A 19,737-nucleotide genomic window follows, 5' to 3' on the forward strand; every position below is an offset into this window, starting at 1 on the left:
CGCGTGTCTCCCTTGCAGATTCCTACCCTTGCCCAGCCTTAACTCATGACTCTAGATTGAACTCTACAGAAAGGAAAAGATTTAAAAACCCTTATCAAGTGTTTACAATTTTACTGATTTATAAAATTAAGTCTGAGGGGATACAAGGAGCATTCAATCTGCTCTTCAAAGAGTGTAAGAATATAAAAGTCTCAGTGAGTGATAACAAAGACCTAATACCAACGCTGCCAGTGGTACCAAGGGACCTTCTCAGAGCAAGCTCTAGGGCTGTGCTCACTTGATACCCAAAGATGGCTCTCCCCACCTGCCCTCAGGGGCCACGGCGTACTGTTTGCTGGGGCTGGGCCTCAACAGACCCTCAGGTTGTAGACAACTGGGAATCCCGTAAGTGCACATAATCCAGAAAGGACACTGTATCCTGGAAGCTCTGCTAGGGGGCGCCTCACAAACATTTTCAGAATTACCATACGGAGAAAGAAGACCAGGATCCAAACATTCCATGCTACATAATTTGGTCAAAACAAGGTCTCCCCACTTTGAAAATGAAACAGCCCTGATTTTCTCCACTTAAATCAACATACAGAAAAGCAAAGTAAAACCTCAGACTTCTCTGGTGGTCCAGTGGTTAAAGAATTCACTTTGCAATGCAGAGGGCATGGTTTCCATCCCTGGTTGGGGAACTAAGATCCCACGTGCCACAGAGGAACTAAGCTCACAAGCCACAACTGCTGAGCCAGAGCACTCTGGAGCCTGTGCGCCTCAATGAGATCCCACATGACGCAGCCAAGACCCGACTCGGCCGAATAATACTAAAAAAAAGTAAAAAGAAAGAAAAGTAAAATCTGTTCTTATTCATCCCGAGTTTAAAAGCTGTAAGTATTCTCCCAGACTTTTGTGTACACATACATACGTACACACAGGACTGTGAAATACATGTCTTAACAGCTTTTCTCTTTCAACAATAGGTGAGGGCACCCTGCTGTAATATGGTCACAGAATAGCCAAAGCATTAACTAAGAATTTAACCAGAAAAGTGAGAACTAATCTGCCTGATGTGCAGAGACTGCTGGCTACACCTAAATCTATTTTCCCTCCTTCCCAAGATGACAGCATTCTAAGCTGCTGCCTGGGCACTAAGGCCAAATTCTTAAGTCTCGTTGCAGCTAAGTTCTGGCCAATGCAAGAGCTGAAGTATACCACGTCCAGGTCACTTAACATGCCTTCTTCCTACGGGCTGGAAGGTCGTTTCGGTGGTGCACCACCTTAGACCACGCAGCCAAGGGCGATACCCCAGGCACAGGAGAATAAAGAGACAGAGAGTACCTTGGCCCTGAAGACCTCACAGAACAGGACATGTATGAGAGAGAAAGCAATTGTTCTTGTCTCAGCCTTTGTTCATTTAGATGCCCGAGTACCAGCAGCCTAATATACTAATCAAAACAAAGTCTCAAAGAGATTCACAATTGTGTGCCTCTGAGTAATACTACAATACTACTTATGAGAAGTAATACTACCTCCCACAAGCTCTTGAGAAAGCACACATTCCACAACAGAGGAGGGGCAGAGATGCAGGCAGGCACAGCCCTGGGGGAAGGCAGTGGTGTTCTAAGGTACCACATCACCAAGGCCTATGTCCTCGGCCCCTCAGCTGGCAGCAGAGAAGAGGGTGGTCCTGTTCTATGAGGTACATGGGCACTACACTCTGATGCTGCTTCTCTATATAACATACTGGGTAAGAGAACAGGTTTTCGAAACAGAAAGACTTGAGTCTGAATTCTGGTTATACTTAGTAGTCTGAGAACTTGTACAAGTTATCACTTCTGAATTGTGATAGCAATACTGCACAGGTTTAAACAAGCAATAAATACAGGCTTTTACTATGATAGGCTAATTAAATAACAACTTTTAAAAGACTGTTACTGGTGAACCAACTGAAATCTGGAGATCGTTACCTCATTAGATTAAAAAAACCTTTTCTGGCATGACTGATTTACAGAGCTCTCCTCACGCAGGATGACGACACTCCATCCTTGGTGGCTCTTAGAAGTAAGAGGCTGCCTTCAGCTCAACCTAGAGCTTGTTGGCTACGCACCATATCAACATTCATGAACGGATCTAAATCTTTAATTAACTCATTGTATTCCTTTCCTTTTGTTGCTACAGCAAATTAACCACAAAACTAATGCCTTAAAGCAACACAAATATCTCATCTTATAGAAATCCACAAATGGGTCTCACTGAGTTAAAAGGCAAGGTGTTCCCGTTCCCTTCAGAGGTTCTTGAGAATTCCTTCCCTCGCCTTTGCCAGCTTCTGGAGGCCATGTGCATTCTTTGGCTTGTAGACTCGTTCCTTCAAGTACAAAGCCATGAGCACAGCATCTTCACACCTCTCTGTGACTGACTCCTCTGCTTCCCTCTTTCCTGTTTAAAGATCCCTGTGACTACACTGGGACCATCTGGATAATTCAGGATAACTTCTCCAACTCAAAGTGAGTTGACTAACAAACTTAATTTCTCTTTGCCATGTAATCCTACATATTCATGGAGTCCAGGGACTAGAAGATGGACACTCTGGGGGGTCATTATTCTATCTATCACAGTCATTTACGTTTTCAGAACAAATAACTTCAAATGTCAGAGTCTGAGAAGAAGAGTGACATTGTTTTGACAGCAAGAGAGGAAGGATGCTCTAGTTGGGGAGAATAACAGCTCCACAGGGAGGTGTGTGCCAGGTGCATACTGCGACCAGCAACTTGTTTCTCCTCCCCTAGACGACCAAAGTCAAGCCCAAAAGTTAGGGAGAAAAGAGAGAAAGCGAGGTGAAAATAATCACTGTGGCCTCTGCATACTGTGAAAAACGGATCCCTTTTAACTACGATAAATACAACTTTGCTGCTATTCTAAAGGCTATTAAATAATTTTTTAAAATGTGCTCCACTCTCAAGGAACTAGATAAAGAACAAACTAAACCCAAAGCTAGAAGGAAGGAAATAATATATAGAGATAACCATCAAGAATAGGAAAAAAAAAAACCAACAAAGTTGAGTTGGTTTCTAAAAAAGATCAATAGAATTTACAAACCCTTAGCTAATTAAGAGAAAAAGATTAAAATAAAATCAGAACTGAAAGAGGGAACAATACAACCAATGCCACAAAAATAGAAAGAATTATAAGAGATTAGTATGACCAACTGTACACCAATAAACTGGATATCCTAAAAGTAAGGGATAAATTCCTAGAAACATACAACCAACCAAAACAATATGAAGAAACAGAAAACCTGAACAGACATATAACCATCATAGAGATTGAATCAGTTATCAAAAACCTCTTGGCCTAGGAGAAAAGATTTAGAAAAGCCCTACACCTAAGGGTTTCACTGCTGAATCTCACCAAACATTTTTCTTGAAAACAATTCTTCTCAAACTTTTCCAAAGGGGAGGGAAAATTTATTTATTCTGTGAAGCTAGTAATGCTCTGGTATCAAAGCCGGACAAAGTCAATACAAGAAAATTACAGACCAACATCCTTTATGAACGTGGTGTTGATGCAAAAATTTTCAGCAAAATACTAGTGAAATGAATTCAGCAGCATGTTGAAAGGATTGTACACCATGACCAAGGTGCATTGCAAGGATGATTCAACTTATGAAAACTAATAAAAGTAATGAATCATAGTAACAGAATGAAGGAAAATAACCACATGATTGTCTCAACTAATGCCTAAAAAGCATTTGATAAATGCTTTCATGATAAAAACTCTCAAAAAAAGTAGGTATAGATGGAGACTATACTACTTCAACAAAATAAAAGCCATATATAAACAGCCTATAGCTAATAGGATACTTAAAAGTAAGGACAAAGATGCTTGCTCTCACCACTTCTTTTCAATATAGTATGGGAAGACCTAGCCAGAGCAATTAGGCAATGAAAAGAAATAAAAGGCATCCAAATTAGGAAGAAGTAAACCATCTTTGTTTACAGATGATCTCATATGCAGAATACTCGAAAGATCCCACACAAAAAAACTTAGAATAAACAAATTCATCAAAGTTTTAAGATGCAAAATCAACACACACACAAATCAGTTGCATTTCTATACAGCAACAGTGAACAATCCAAAATGCAGACTAAAGAATAAACCTGACCGACAAGATAACAGACTTAAACGCTAAAAACTGCACATTTCTCTAAGAAATTAAATAATACACAAATAAATGGAAAGATGGGCTCCCCTGGTGGCTCAGGGGTAAAGAATCCGCCTGCCAGTGCAGGAGATGTGGGTTCAATCCCTGAGCAGCAAAGATCCCCTGGAGAAGGAAATGGCAACTCACTCCAGGATTCTTGCCTGGAAAATCCCATGGACAGAGGAGGCTGGCAGGCTACAGAGTCCATAAGGCTGCAAGAGTATGTCACAACCTAGCAACTAAACAACAAAATGGAAAGACAGCCCATGTTCATGTCCTGGAAAACTTAATATTGTATACCAATACTATGCATAGAACCAATGTAAAACCTAACAAAATTCCAACAGCATTTTTTGCAGAAACAAAAAAACCCATTCCGAGAAAGAAGAAAAAAGCTAAAAGACCATACTAATCAGGGTTCTCTAGAGAATGAGAACCACTAGGACTTATACACACACATACACACACAGAGAAAGAGAGAGAAAAAAGAGGAAAAGTATAAGAACTGGCAATTACAGAGGCCAAGAAGTCCCAGGATCCGCCAGCTGGAGACCAGGAAAGCCAGTGGTACAATTTAGTTTGAAAGCCCAAGAACAATTTAGTTTGAAAGCCCAAGAACCACGCACTCTGATGTCCAAGGACAGATCAAAGTCTCAGCTCAGAGAATGTATATTCACCCCTTCTCTACCCTTTTGTTCCATCCGAACCCTCAGGGGACTGAAAGATATCCAGCTCCCAACGGTGAAGGCCTTTTTTTACTCAGTCTAACTATTCAGATGCTAATCTCTTCAAGAGACATCCTCACAGACACATCAAAAAGTAATATTTTACCACCTATCTGGGCATTCCTTCGGAGAAGGCAATGGCACCCCACTCCAGTACTCCTGCCTGGAAAATCCCATGGACGGAGGAGCCTGGAAGGCTGCAGTCCATGGGGTCGCTGAGGGTTGGACACAACTGAGTGACTTCACTTTCACTTTTCACTTTCATGCACTGGAGAAGGAAATGGCAACCCACTCCAGTGTTCTTGCCTGGAGAATCCCAGGGATGGGGGAGCCTGGTGGGCTGCCGTCTATGGGGTCGCACAGAGTCGGACACGACTGAAGTGACTTAGCAGTAGCAGGGCATTCCTTAACCCAGTCAAGTTGACACAAAAAATTAAGAATCACAGAGGACTCATACCTTCTGATTTAAACTTACTACAATACTACAAGTGTCAGTGAGAATGTGGAGAAATTGTAACTCTTATACATGGTTGGTGGGAATATAAAATGGTGCTATAATTATGGAAAACAATATGATGATTCCTAAAAAAAGGAAACACGGAATTACTATGAGATCCTATATCTCACTCCTGGGTTTACACCTAAAAGAACTGAAAGCAGGGTCTCCAAGAGGTATTTATATTTGCAGTCACCTTCACTGCAGCTTAATTTACAACAGCCAAGAAGAGGAAGCAACCCAAGTATTTAACCAATGAATGGATTTTTAAAATGTGGTGTTATGTATACAATGGAATATTATTCAGTCTTGAAAAGGAAGGAAATCCTGTCACGTAGTCCAACATGGATAAATCTTGAGGACATTATACTAGATGAAACAAGCCAATTACAGAAGACAGATACTGTATGATCCCACTTACATGAGATACCTAAAGCAGTCAAATTCACAGAAGTAGAAAGTGCAATGGTGACTGCTATGGGCTGGAGATGGGGGAGGGGGAAATGGGGAGTTATTTAATGGGCATAGAGTTTCAATTCTGCAACATGAAAAAGCTATGGAGATCTGCTATGTAACAATATAAATATGCTTAACACTGTGGAACTGTACATTTAAAAATGATTAAGACTGCAAATTTCATATTGTATTTTTTTTTACAATTAAAAACTTTTTCTTTAATTAAAAAAAATTTTTTTAATATGCTTCACTATATCTTGACAGCTGAAACTAAAATCTGGACCCCAGTATCACTTAAGCAAATCCTTCCAAAAGAAAACTCAATTACTAAACACTTTCAACACGGACCGAGGACCAAACTCCTCCCACTCACCTTCGTTTTGGTGCCCTAATGAAGAGCTCACAGAGGAGCCTGCCCTGCTCATCCTTATAGTCTCGGATGGTGTTGTAGAGTTCATGGCACACAGCAATCTACACATAGGAAAAGGAGAAAAATCACCAGAAAATTGATCAGAAAGTTATGGTAGGCATTAGGATTATAAAAAACAAAAAAGCCAGGAGAAAGGATGAATCCCCAAATTCCCACATGGGAACCCAAATCTGAAATATGCTGACATTCTCTCTCCTTATTTAAGATCATTTAAATGATTAAATCTTTCATCAGAATATGGTACTAGTGATTTTTCTTTTCTTTGAAACCAAATCAGTTCATATCACCCTTGCTTAAAAAGCATCCAACAGAGGGGCTTCTTAGCAGCCAGAGAATAAAATCTAAATTCCTAACACTGCCCACAGAGTATGCAGGGTAAACTCCGGCTGGGCAGACTCTGCCAGTTTCCTCCTCCCTCTTGACCCTCTCTGTAATCACAACACATCAAACCCATTCCTGAGCCAGCTCCTGGATCTGGAACATTCTTCTCCAGCGCTCTGCAGGGCTGGTGCCTTCTGATCACAAAGAAACCTTTCGTGAAGACAGGGCCAAAACAGCCTGGATCATCCAAACTTTTCTTCTTAGCGTTCATCACTAACGGAGGCTACTTTTTTATCTATGTGCTCATCTGTCTACATTCTGCTTCCCCAACACTAGCCTCTAAGTTTCATGTGAAAAACTAGCTCACCTTACACATGGTTATATTCCAACCATCACAAGAGAGCTTGGCACAGGACAAGCACAGTTACTCGAGTGACTATATGACAAAATAATATTCTTTATTATTTCATAATATTAAATTATACTATTACTGTAAGGCTTCTGGCTAAATATTTTCATGAAAGAAAGATTAAGAAGATCAAGCCAGAGGAAAAAGCAGCTGAAAGGCCTTGCATCTTAACAGCTCATCATTCCAGGGAGGGTAGGGAATCGTGCGGAAGGCAGAAACTGTGACTCAAGTTACTTACAGGGTCTACAGTTGGGAGACTGGAAAGCCTCCTCCTTTTCCTGCTTGGGCCTGGTGTAGACACAGAATGGTGCCCATCATCAAAGTCCCCACTGACACTACTGGAAGGGGAGGTAGCTCTTCTTCTCTTGGAACCCATGGAATCCAACTTCTTCTATAAGAAAGAATTAGCCATGTTCTTAAATTGAAATTTATGCTCTGCCACCAAGCCCTCAGCTGGCCACCTGCTACCAAGCTTCAGATATGTTCACTGTTGCAAAGAAGCTTAACTATGCTTTTTCAATTCAAGTCCTAGACCCTGCTTTAGCTCCTTCACTTATCAGAATGCTACACTTTCCACTGGATGGGACAAATTCAGCAAAAGTATACTCATCTGTATTTACCAATTTTGAATGACAACCACTTCTGGCCCCCAATTTACCCTGGAATGGAGTTTGAAAATCCACATAAAACAGTACACCCACATATAATGGCGTGCTGGCGTACTGCCTCAGGGTCAGAGACCCTAAGGAGGTCAGCTCTGGAGTGAGCAGCCTCATCTGTTTTCCCGAGTTCCTTATGATTATGACCACTTTCTAGGAAGGCCAGGATGTGTGTGTCGGGGGGAGACCTGCAGAAGCAGACCCTGTGGCAAAAGAGTAGGGGATAGAGGATTAACCTTCTAGCATTTCAGATGTACCCTAAAATTAACACACTGAAAATGAATTTTCTCCATTAAGTAAAGAAAGCTTCACAAGACATAACCCAGGAAACACTCAACTTGCCATACCTATGCTAACTAAAGTGGCAAAACTCCATTTGGAAATTTTTCTGTCAATTCAGACTAACCTTTTCAGTTCTATGAGGTATTCCCCATGAGCTCACAACTTTACATTTCAGTAGAAGATCTAAAAGAATACCTCAAAAATGAGATTTTAGGTCCTCCTTGGCTTCCCAGAAACATGTAAATATTGCTCTAGTTTTAGGCAGGCTGCTAAGTAATCTTTACACAACTTTATATATATTTGACTATAACATAAAAAATGCAACCACTGAAATGACCTACTACATCGAGAGGGGACGGATATATACTCAAGAAGGTCCTACAATGCTTATACAATTTAACAACAGTATCAAATAGGATACTGTGATTTCAAAGGTAAGAAAAAACTGATCCTAGGGTCTCTTATCAACATCCAATTTCAGGAAACAGACACCAGCAGCTGAAAGAATGGGTTGCCAGTAATATGGAGAGAAAAACTGGGGATTTGCAGGGAATAGAAAACAGGAACAAAACAAACCAACAAAATAATAATTCTGGTAGCCAACTAACAAACGAAAGAAGTCTCTAACCTCTTCCCCTGAACTACAGCCCACATGGTGTTTAAAAACTGAGCCTAATATCACGAGGTTCCTTCCTCTAGGACTTGGTTTGTTATACAGTCTATCAGTTTGCAATTGGCTGCAACTGGCTAAGGCTTCAAAGGACTTAGGCCAAGGCCAGCCAAGTTTTGTTGATTTTTATTTGTTTTATAAAAGGCTGATAAACTGGCCTCAGCTGAGTAAGACGCAGAAACTAAGGACCAAGCTTTTATAAACAATCTATGACAAGGACTCAAGTGAATCTGATGAACGTAAGGCGGGACTCTATGAAAAGGATAACAAAATTTAAGAACAGTAGAAGGGAAAAGCCAAAGAAGGACAGAAAAGGGAAAAGGATGTAGATGATCAGTAATTTACCAGCTTTACCAGAGCACAACCAGCTCCTCGAAAAGCCAGTCTCCTCATTATGTCTGAAGGCCAAGTGAAGCCACTGGGAGAAAGCAGGGCTTTAGAAGTGCTGATTCAATGTTAATGTATTCAAAACTGAAAGAGAAGAACAAGGCAGAGAAGGGGGAAATAAAAAGAAGGGTCAAAAGGAGTAAAAATGATTACGAATAGACAGAAAACATTCAAGCAGAACTGTGAAAGAAAGAAGAGAACTGGAGAAAATAAGTGTATCAGTTCTCCTGCACCAACCAAACTACTGCAAAGGCTCAAGGACCAACAGTATCTGATATTCCTTCCATTGTAACACCAAATGCTTTTCACATGCTTAAAGAGGTCTCACTGAGGTTCCCCTTTACTCACATGGAATGACTGTCAATTCCAGGAACGAAGCATGCCTGCCCAACTGCCCCCTAGTCAATAAGAGCAGAGTTCAATCACAGCTGGAATGGAGCATGAACACATGTGAAAGGCTCACATACGACACCAACTGTTAGCAAGCTGGAACAAACCAAGAATGGCTTATGGTGAGCAGTCTGGTAAACTCCTCCCCACCAAAAAATCCAGAGAGAGACATTTCTTTCCAAAAGTCCTATCAGCATTGAAAGATACTACACACAACTTTAGAAAGGTTGTTTTTTTTGTTTTGTTTTGTTTTTAAAGCCTTTCAACCAATTGGCAGAACGTCAAAATTACTTTTATAAATAACTCACTGAAAATCAAATAACAAAAAATGTACATCATTGGGGGGGAGAGGGCGGGGCGTATGCTGTGTGTCTGTTAGTCACTCAGTCGTGTCCAACTCTCTGGGACCCCATGGACCACAGCCCGCCAGGCTCCTCTGTCCACGGGATTTATCAGGCAAGAATACTGGAGTGGGTTGCCATTTCCTTCTGTGTGTGTGTATCAGTTCAGTTTAGTCGCTCAGTCATGTTCAACTCTTTGCGGCCCCATGGACTGCAGCACCCCAGGCTTCCCTGTCCATCACCAACTCCCAGAGCTTATTCAAACTCATGTCCATCGAATTGGTGATGCCATCCAACCATCTCATCCTCTGTCGTCCCCTTCTCCTCCCACCGTCAATCTTTCCCAGCCTAAGAGTCCTTTCTAGTGACACAGGTCTTCGCATTAGGTGGCCAAAGTATTGGAGTTTCAGCTTCAGCCTCAGTTCTTCCAATGAATATTTAGGACTGATTATAGTCTAGACCATATATTGTCCAAAATTACTCCAATCATTAATTTACTTTGATAACAACAAAAAGATTCAACTTAAGTATAATTTTCAAATATTTTGTCATTCAAAGAACACATTTTAACATGTACTTTGAAAGTCTGGCAAGAAAAGCAATGTGGCTAGGTGGGTGGGAGGAGCAACAAGACCTGAGCTCAGAAATGAAGACTAATACGAGACACGGGTCTTCCTTCTTTAATGATCTGTTTGATGCTGGGTCACAACCCGTCAGATCTGTTTCTTCATTTCTAAAATGAAAACAGTAGTGTATATATCAGGGCTCAGTGATAAAGAATTCACCTGCCGATGCAGGAGCTGCAGGTTCGATTCCTGGGTCAGAATCCCCTACAGAAGGAAATGGCAACCCACTCCAGTATTCTTGCCAGGAGAATCCCACGGACAGGAGAACCTGGCAGGCTACAGTTCATGGGGTCGAAAAGAGACACGACTGAATGAGCACACATGCAAAGTGTACATATCTCCCTTGGACTGTTTTGACAATGAATGTACATGAAATCACTTTGAAATGTCACAAGGGAAGCCCCTGAAATATCAAAGTGCAATAAAAATGTTAAGTTAAAACTTAACTCTAGGATTTCATTCTCCCTTGTGCACAAGAAAAGCAATTTACCCATTTTTGTCACCTGACTTATAGCACAGTTTCAGTGATCAACTAATCTATTTAACAAACATAGTAAAAGTGCACTTAAGTAAAATATTAAAAAGTTCGTGTAGCTTAAAAGGCCTGTGAGCATCCATTCAGCAATTATTTTTCTATAAAGAGAAAAGGAATAGATTTTGAAGCTTAGTTACAAGTTTTTAAATGGCATTGATTACAGTCACATGTCCAAAATCTAACAACCAATGATAAATTACAGTGGACAGTAAAGAATAACTTTACAATGTGCAACTGGGAAAAAATTACTCAGTATAGCCAAATGGTGTATTCTGACAGTTTATAGACTTTTACTACTCTCCTGTATTTCCAGTGATTCTTAGTGCCGTAATTTAACACAATAATCTTGGGGAAAAAAATCACTTATAATGCTGTGTGTTAGTCATTCAGTCATGTGTGACTCTTTGCGACCCCATGGGCTGTAGCCCGCCAGGCTCCTCTGTGCAGTATTTCTCCAGGCAAGACTACTGGAGGAGGTTGCCATTCCCTTTTCCAGGAGATCTTCCCAACCCAGGGATCCAGATAGCGTTCTCAGCTTTCAGTATTTGTTCTATGCCTGGCTGCTTTTTTTAAAAACTGAAGTGTGAACAAACTATATGTATTATGTTGCAGCCTGTGTTTGCCTTAGAGAATATTCCTCAGTCAACATTCTCACACATGATGTTGGAAGCCTTGAAACTACCCTATCACACAGATACAGCAATGTACTAATCTTAGGGGTTTGGGTAGAACGTTAATACTTCAGGTATTTCGGACACTCCCAAAGCTCAAGAGGTCAAAACCCTTCTATTTATCCACACATGTCTGTTACTGATTTGACTTACTTTTTCAAAAAATAACTTCCAATTTTTAGACATAAAATATGGGAAACCTGTTAACGTGATAAAGCAGAAATTATACTGCTCTTTTGTATTGAATCCACCTTGCTTCTGAATTGTACTTAGGAAAAGAGCTCACTACTAAATGGAAAAAAAAAACCTAGAAATCACTGAGGAGGGACAATTTGCTGGAAAACAAGTTAACAGTAATGCTTTATACTCCAACATATGTTCCTGTAATCGTAGTAATAATTTCTATATCCATATACCGTGTATTTGCATTTGTTTTTCAGGATTCCTCCTTAATTTCTGCCTATCTTTCTTCACCTTTAAGTCATCAACATCTACCCTATAACAACGAAACTATGCTTCTTTTTCAATAAAAAAATTTTGTTGAGATGGAAAATATTAAAAACCAGAAATGTACACAATTTTAAAACCTCGATTCTTTGTGGTGTTGCACGGAAAAAATTATATCTGCCCTCCATGACAAATACAACTCCCACTGATTTAAAAAAACACTCAGTCCGAACAGTCATCCGGAAAGTATTTAAAAAAAAAAATTTACTAGGAGAGTTTGTGTCTGAACCGTCAAGAAACGACAACAAAAAAAAGAAGCCCTTAACTGCTAAGGAAATGTAAGACTTTCCCAACCTGTCACCGGCACGGGGAACTAAGGGAAACGTTGACAGCTTTGAAGCTGCCCGCGACGGGAGCTCGGCCAGCCGCGGGGGGCGGGAAAGCGGGGCGCGGGGAGTTTTCGGGCCGCGGCGCGCTTTTGTCCCTAGCGGCAGGTGCGGCGAGGCTGCCGGGCCTGTTCCGAAGCCCCACCGCCGGGCCCCGCCCCGCACTCCCGGCCCGACCGGCGCGTCCCCACCATCGGGGCGGGGCCTCCGCCGCTGCTCCCGCCCGCCCGGGCCCACACAAAGGCCCGGCAGTCGGCCGAGAGGAAGCGGCCCCGCCCGCCCCGGGCCCGGCCTTACCCAGCCGCTCCGCCGCCTGCAGCCCCGGCCGCCGACCGCCGCGCCCCGCCCCGTGGAAGCCACGGCTGCTGCTATTGCTCCTCTGGCCGCGGCCGCTGCCGTCGCTCCAGCACCCGCCGCCCTCACCGCCCTCACCGCCCTCACCCCTCCCGGTACCGCCGCAAAACCAGTTCCGCGGCCGTCGAGCGAACCCGGCTCCGCACGACACTGCGTGCACGCGCACACGGGCCAGCGGCGGCGCGCTTTACGGCAGCAGCGTGAGTGCGTGACGCTCGGCGGAGGCCTCAGTTCGCACGTGGCGCCTGCAGAGGCACGTTGTACCTGGGAGTGCTGGTGTAAATTCGGGCGCAGGCCTTTCGGCTTCCACTATGAAGCGGCCGAGTGAGTGTGGTCAGGGGGCGGGCGTGGAGGGGGCGTTTGTGTCTGATAGTCGACGAACCCATCAGGGTGCTCCGTGTCCCTGATCCCGCCTAGAACCGAGGGTTGGAAGGCCCCACGTGAGCCGCGCGGTCTTGTGTGCAGAAAGAAAGTCTGGGCCCCAAGGATGGAGATCAGGCCAGAGAGTCATGAGGACCCAGTGTCTGAGCCAGGTTTCGGGCCTGGCGTTTTCCCTTGTGCGGCCTCGTTCGGTCTGGCTCTGGTGAGGTCTGAAAACACGCACTGTTAGATTTTCTTCTGTGATTCGTGCTGTTTGACAGGAAGTGGCAGTTTTGGGGTTACACGCTCCTGTGTACGATCCCAGTCTAATCTAGGAAGGTGGAAGTAGGGAAGCTGGATCTACAACGAATCTGTTGAGTTAGACTCTCTGGGACTTGGCTGGTCCGTGATTATTTTTACCACGCGCCCCACAATATTATTAAATTATGTTTCAGAGCCAGTTAATGCAAAAATGGATGTAACCTAAAGCGCAGTCATCAAAAGCTAAACAAACTGATCATTTGTGGATAAAATCGATTTTGAAAAACAATAAATTAATCCTTTTGTGATGTGTTGCTTTGTAGAATTAAAGAAAGCAAGTAAACGCATGACCTGCCACAAGCGGTATAAAATCCAAAAAAAGGTAAGTCTTGGAAGAGTTATGAAACTTAAAAGTTGCTCAGTCGTGCCCGACTCTTAAAGAGGTCAGGGACTATATAGTCTGTGGAATTATCCTGGCCAGAATACTGGAGTGGGTAGCCTTTCCCTTCTCCAGGGGATCTTCCCAACCCAGGGATCCAACCCAGGTCTTCCGCATTACAGGCAGATTCTTTACCAGCTGAGCCACAAGGGAAGCCCAAGAATGCTGGAGTGGGTAGCCTAGCCCTTCTCCAGCGGATCTTCCCGATCCAGGAATCAAACCCGGGTCTCCTGCTTCGCAAGTGGATTCTTTACCAACTGAGTTACCAGGGAAGCCTGGAAGAGGCTAAATTGATTTCCTGCCCCAGAGATGTGGGTTAACATCAATATGATTTCACTGATGGAGGTTTAACTAGAACAGAGGTCAGATATACCTGGTCAGGAGGTCGGATATGGTGCAAGCTCTTAGGGAGCAGAAGTAATTCAGTGACATGTCTGTAAATTTTGATCACCATAGTAGCAATTGCTGCAAAAAGTCCTGGTGACATTTTCTTGCTGTTTTATACATAAACATGCATGTTCTATTTTATGGTTAAAGTTCTATGTTTCTAGGTTATTTTACAGATATAACTTAAACTGCAGCCACATTGGCTACTCACTGGAATTCTCTTTATTATTTCTGTAAACTGATGAAATACCATTATGGTAGGTTCGAGAGCACCATCGAAAGTTGAGGAAAGAGGCTAAAAAACGGGGTCGAAAGAAGCCTAGGAAAGACCCAGGAGTTCCAAACAGTGCTCCTTTTAAGGAGGCTCTTCTTCGGGAAGCTGAGCTAAGGAAACAGCAGGTAAGATGTATTAGCTCACACTTTCAACAAGTGTGTGGGTGTGTGTAAAGTTACAACAGCAAGTCACTGGCTCATGCATTTCTCTTGTGGCTTGAACACAGCTTGAAGAGCTGAAACAGCAGCAGAAACTTGACAGGCAAAAGGAACAGAACAAGAAAAGAAAACTTGAAACTGACCCTGATGTTGAGCTGTCTAACACAGAACCTGTAAAAGAGGTAGGGGTTACAGTCATGAAAAGTGGAAATGAGTTACATCTACTGGCCTTCTAATTTTGTATCCTTTCCCTTGTCTTTATCCCCCAGGAATTAGGGCAACGCAAAGCTAAGAAAGCCAAGGGAAGCAAACAGAATCCAAAGATGCTGTACTGTCAGGAACTTAAAAAGGTATCATAGTCTAGGTTAGTGTCTAAAAGTGGTTGTGAAGTTTAAAAGACTTAAGAATCATCTTTTTCTTCTCCTGACACCAACTTTATAGAAGTGGAAGTAGCGTTCTCTTGAGCTGGAAGAATTCTCCAGCAAGTTGGCTTGGTCTGTTACATTTAGCTGAAGGAAACATTTAAAAAAAAGGGGCGGGGGGAGGCCATAGTCCCTGTGACCATTATATGGTCACACCAGGTCTTAGTTGCAACACACAGAATCCTTAGATGTAGCACATGCGATCTAGTTCCCTGACCAGGGATTGAATCTGAGCCCCCTGCATTGGGAGTGGAAGTCCAAGCCACTGGACCCCCAGGGAAGTCCCCAGAAATATTCTTGTGGTTTTAAATTTTTTGCATGGGAACAGATCCCCATAAGCATGATTTACAGAAGTGGCATTTGGTGTTAAAATAACATGTTGATACAGTGGCTTTTAACGTAGTAGTAGTACTACTCTAGTAGTACAAAAGATTCTAAAATACTCTGCCAAAACCTACATGAGCAGGGTCAAGGGTGTCTTGGGGTAGCACCCCCATCCCCAAGACCTTATTCTCCTGAGCTCACTCCCTCCCGTGAAGAGACCCTGGCTGTGTTTCTCAGCAGCTCCTGGCAGGGCCATAAGGATCTTTCAGACTACATGATTCAGAATGGGGAGGTTGCATAAATAGTGGGAGTGTTTCCACTCTTGAGATCCACTTTGATCGAAAGCCACTGAACAAACCTGTGTCTGTCATGTAAGGAATGGTGAACACAGACATGAGATTCACCTCTGAGCTCACTCTGTTGAAAAGACAGAGCCAGTGTACTTACATGGAGGGTGGTGCCAGACTGAGTGATGCTGTTCTGACAGCTTCTGCTTTGACAGGTGATTGAAGCCTCAGATGTTGTGCTAGAGGTGTTGGATGCCAGAGATCCTCTTGGTTGCAGGTGTCCTCAGGTAGAAGAAGCCATCATCAGGGGTGGACAGAAAAAGCTGGTACTTGTATTAAATAAATCAGGTAGGTGAAAAGGGTAGGCTCGTTATGTTCCGTATGCACTAAGAGGTATGAGGAAAACACCTGAACAGTCTTACTGTCTGTGAAGACCCGTAAGATCCAACTCTGACCTCAGTGAAACCAGTGCATATGCATGAGCTCTTGTTGCCAGAGACAGTGCTAGGCTAATAATAAGAGTGTAAGCTTTCTATACTCAGCTTACTGTGCAGTATATTTCACATAGGAAATGATACCAGAGTGCCATATCCCCCACACCTGCACAATGTCCGTATGTGGCAAAATTTAAGTGAAATACATGGTTGTGTATCTGGGTTTAAGCAGCAAGGACAGGAACACCCAGAAACAGAAACCTGTGAAACAGTAAGGATAGAATCTAAAATTACTCCTGGGGGGAGGGGTCAATAAACTTGGTTGCTCCCTGATAGTATAATTCTGGAAGCATGGCCCTAAAGTTAGTACAGTAATAATCCAGAAGTTGACTTAATCTTGAAAAGGTGAGCAATGCAGAGAACTGAAGAAATACAGAGGTGTATGTACTGAATTGTGTTAAACAGAAGCATGTTGGGGTGCAGACTTTCTCCCAGTCTTACAGTTCAGATACTTTTTAAAACCTGGGGAAAGGCAAACCTGAATGATAGCCATAGCTTGCTAGACTTTGCAAATTCATCTCAACAAAATGAGCAGGATTTTATTCCTAATCCCTATCAGATTTGGTACCAAAGGAGAATTTGGAGAACTGGCTAAGTTATTTGAAGAAGGAATTGCCAACAGTGGTGTTCAAAGCCTCAACACAACAGAAGGACAAAAGGAAGCGTATCAAGGTACCCTTAATTTAGTGGTGGGAAGTGTGGTTCTTTCAGATGGGTGAAACATGATGAGTGTACAAAATCTTGATTAAAAAATGAAAACTTATAAGATCCAACTCTGATTTCATCCAGAAATAATCTGAAAGGCAATGGAATGTGGCAATTTTAATAGATGGGCTTTGGAGCCAGAGTGGTTGGGTTTTATCTGGTGGGTTGTCCGAAGTAGTTAAAGTAATCATTTTGGATTTTAACTTGTGAAGGTAAAGAAGAAAGCTGCTCTGTCCAAAAGTGAAGCCTGTGTTGGAAAAGAAGGCCTTTGGAAGCTTCTTGAAGGTTTTCAGAAAACTTCTGGCAAAGCCATTCACGTTGGGGTAATTGGTGAGTTTCAGTTCACCATATTTTTTATCTTTGCTCAGTAAGTGCAACTCAGCACTACAGGTAATGTTAGCTTCTAAGAGCTCTGATTGCTTGAATTAATAATCTTTTCCTGCCCTTTCATTACTTGTGCAAGAAATGATGATACCAAGAGCGGTCTTAGTGTTGAAGTGAGGACGCTCAGATCCAACTCTGATCTTGCTATAAAAATCAGGCAGGCATAAAAAAAGAGTGGAAATTTGATAATTACTAGCAAGCATATAATGCCTTTTGTAATCTGTGGATTTCCCATTTGTAGGTTTCCCAAATGTGGGGAAAAGCAGTGTCATCAATAGCTTAAAGCAAGAACAGATATGCAGTGTTGGTGTATCCATGGGGCTCACGAGGTAAACTGAGTTTCATTGTTGTAACATTGCATTATAGATGAGTAAATATGATTTCGGTTATTTTAAGGGAGACAATATTGTATTTCTATTTACTCAATTTTTCTACTCAGTGAAAGGTGGGGAATCAGCCACCGTTAGGCTTGGGGAAGAATGGATCTAGTAGGATAGCTGCCCACAATCTAGTTTGAAAGATGAGCAGATAGGTTCAGAGAGGAGAAAGCTGCTTTAGAAGAAGTGATGTTCAAACCTGAACTTGAACTAAGTAGAAGTCTGCCAGGTAGAAGGGAAACACTTATGAAGCAGCGTGTGTTTAGGTCATGGTGTTTCACTTTAGAAGGGGAGTGTGTTTTAATGGTTTTAGATAAACATGAAGCAAATGACGATAAACTGGACCTGACAGACTGTGCTGAGTTTGTTCAATCCAACCCTGAGCTTCATGTTCTCTCCCTTGTCCTTCAGGAAAACTAGTGCCCCGTCAGTTACCATCTTTCTTGTTCCAGGTGCATGCAGCTTGTCCCCTTGGACAAACAAATCACAATCATAGACAGTCCGTGTTTCATTGTGTCTCCACATAACTCTGCTCCTGCACTTGCTCTGAGAAGTCCAGCAAGTATTGAGGTAGTAAAACCACTGGAGGCTGCCAGCGCCATCCTGTCCCAGGCTGATGCCCAGCAGGTAAAAGAATCCCCTTTCCCTTGAGTTCCATCTGTCTTTCATTGTAAGCTTTTTAAAAAAAAAAAAAAAAAACATTCATCTATATCAGATAAATGAGCTTTGTTTCTCCTTTTTTAAGGTAGTACTGAAATTTACTGTCCCAGTCTTTACAAATTCTCTGGAATTTTTTACTTCATTTGCTCAGAGAAGAGGACTGCACCAAAAAGGTGGAAGCCCAAATGTAGAAAGTGCTGCCAAAGTGCTGTGGTCTGAGTGGACAGGGTAAGGCTTCTTTCTATTGGCTTTTGGATGATCACGTAGAAGAAAGGAACTGATTTTTGACCATACTTTGTTTTTAATATCAGAGCTTTCTTAGGTTACTATTGCCATCCCCCTGCATCTTGGACTCCTCCTCCACATTTTAATGAGAGCATTGTGACAGACATGAAATGGGGCTTTGATCTGGAGGAACTGGAGAAGGACAATGCACACAGCATACAGGGTAAGCATGGCCTGTGTTAAATTGCTGTCGTCATCAGCTGCCAGGCCAGTGAAGTCTTGTCTGTTTATGTGGGCTATGTCTACTTTTCCTAGCCATCAAGAGCCCTCATTTAGCCAGTAGCATCCTCTTCCAGTCATCAGGCCTGACAAATGGAGTGATAGATGAGAAGGACATGCCTGAAGAACTGCCCAAACAGAAAGCACAGAAGCAGGGACGGGAGGAGAGCTGTGGAGACGCCAAGACAGATCAGGGAACGGCTGACAAAGAGGGTGACGTAAGTATGTCAGGCGTGAGGTTTTTAAGCTAAAGTAAGTTCTCTAGGGTTATAATGCAGAACAAATGCAAAGGGGCTAAAGGCAGAAATAGAAATTAAAGTGTATCTATTTCATGACTTAAGTTTAAGGCTTGCAATCATTACTCTTGATTTTGTACATCCTTTACTGTGTACTTCCAGGCACTTTTTTCTGGGTACGTAATTAACTTGGATTAGTGAGCAGGCAAGAGCTACCAATACCATCTCTCTCTCCCACAGGATGAGAACTTAGACATGTCCCCTGCAGAAGAGGCCTGTGAGGCACTGCCTGAGAAGTCTCAAGCAGGTGAGTGGGTGGAAAGGTCTTCCAACAAAGTAGCGTGATACAGAATTACTTTTTTTTTTTAACCTCACTTTTCTTTCCAATATAGATAAGCAGTCTGCACCATCTTTTGTCTTGGATAAAATGACTGAAGAGGAAGATGATGCTTATGACTTCAGTACAGATTATGTATAATAAAGCCTTGTCCTGTAGTTTTTTGTTGCTGGTGGATTTTAACATTGTGAGCAGACTGCTGCTGTTCTGCATGTGATGTACCAGTTTGTTAGTGGTTATGACATAAGCTATGTAAATTTTGTAGGTATGTATATAACAATATATTCATTTAAAAAAAATCAGGCAACTTAGTGCCTAAATTCTATAAAAATACATCTCTTAAATAGTGAGCAGGTA

At 42.4% G+C, this 19,737-nt stretch overlaps 2 protein-coding genes and 3 non-coding genes across 27 annotated transcripts in view; 4 read left to right on the forward strand and 1 right to left on the reverse strand.

The window, feature by feature from the left end:
• The window catches only part of PBRM1 (polybromo 1), a 101,897-nt gene extending 89,021 nt beyond the window's left edge, over positions 1 to 12,876 (reverse strand). For 7 of the 19 annotated variants that reach the window (XM_040247159.1, XM_040247154.1, XM_040247156.1 and 4 more), the window contains exons 1-4: positions 12,715 to 12,750; positions 8,980 to 9,105; positions 7,262 to 7,414; positions 6,237 to 6,334 (exon numbers count right to left, since the gene is read on the reverse strand). In XM_040247159.1, the coding sequence (XP_040103093.1) occupies positions 6,237 to 6,334; positions 7,262 to 7,414; positions 8,980 to 9,027 (299 nt within the window). In that variant the 5' untranslated portion in view covers positions 9,028 to 9,105; positions 12,715 to 12,750. Of the gene's footprint in view, positions 1 to 6,236; positions 6,335 to 7,261; positions 7,415 to 8,979; positions 9,106 to 9,369; positions 9,674 to 12,714 lie in introns of those variants that run through there. The other 12 variants (XM_040247153.1, XM_040247149.1, XM_040247146.1 and 9 more) reach the window with 5 other exon arrangements.
• Positions 12,877 to 12,955: 79 nt separating this feature from the next.
• On the forward strand, positions 12,956 to 19,687 carry GNL3 (G protein nucleolar 3). 5 transcript variants are annotated; one of them, XM_040247163.1, is made up of 15 exons: positions 12,956 to 13,095; positions 13,716 to 13,774; positions 14,480 to 14,617; positions 14,719 to 14,823; positions 14,920 to 15,000; positions 15,899 to 16,031; positions 16,737 to 16,849; positions 17,095 to 17,212; positions 17,508 to 17,595; positions 18,096 to 18,270; positions 18,389 to 18,531; positions 18,615 to 18,751; positions 18,844 to 19,025; positions 19,284 to 19,350; positions 19,436 to 19,684. In XM_040247163.1, exons 1-15 carry the CDS (start codon positions 13,083 to 13,085, stop codon positions 19,519 to 19,521), a joined length of 1,638 nt encoding a protein of 545 aa, XP_040103097.1. In that variant the 5' UTR covers positions 12,956 to 13,082; the 3' UTR covers positions 19,522 to 19,684. The 5 variants fall into 5 exon arrangements, 2 of the variants coding, with proteins under 2 accessions (XP_040103097.1, XP_040103096.1); XM_040247162.1 differs by having other exon boundaries at positions 12,961 to 13,095; positions 14,719 to 14,832; XR_005722201.1 differs by having other exon boundaries at positions 12,971 to 13,095; positions 14,920 to 15,014; positions 18,389 to 18,751; positions 19,436 to 19,687.
• LOC120868519 lies at positions 16,074 to 16,150 on the forward strand. Its single transcript, XR_005722259.1, has one exon. It is a non-coding gene; the product is annotated as a small nucleolar RNA SNORD19 (small nucleolar RNA).
• On the forward strand, positions 16,887 to 16,968 carry LOC120868522. The gene has a single exon (XR_005722262.1). It is a non-coding gene; the product is annotated as a small nucleolar RNA SNORD19B (small nucleolar RNA).
• LOC120868520 lies at positions 17,960 to 18,036 on the forward strand. The gene has a single exon (XR_005722260.1). It is a non-coding gene; the product is annotated as a small nucleolar RNA SNORD69 (small nucleolar RNA).
• Positions 19,688 to 19,737: the final 50 nt, after the last annotated feature.

This window comes from Oryx dammah, unplaced genomic scaffold (assembly GCF_014754425.2).
Source record: "Oryx dammah isolate SB20612 unplaced genomic scaffold, SCBI_Odam_1.1 HiC_scaffold_9, whole genome shotgun sequence".
Lineage (NCBI taxonomy): Eukaryota > Metazoa > Chordata > Mammalia > Artiodactyla > Bovidae > Oryx > Oryx dammah.

Bases quoted from the DNA above. Each gene is read 5' to 3' on its own strand.
- GNL3 (XM_040247162.1), top strand. The intron at 19,026-19,283 runs GTAAGTATGTCA...TCTCTCCCACAG, and splicing joins CGGCTGACAAAGAGGGTGAC to GATGAGAACTTAGACATGTC. The intron at 19,351-19,435 runs GTGAGTGGGTGG...TTTCCAATATAG, and splicing joins GCCTGAGAAGTCTCAAGCAG to ATAAGCAGTCTGCACCATCT.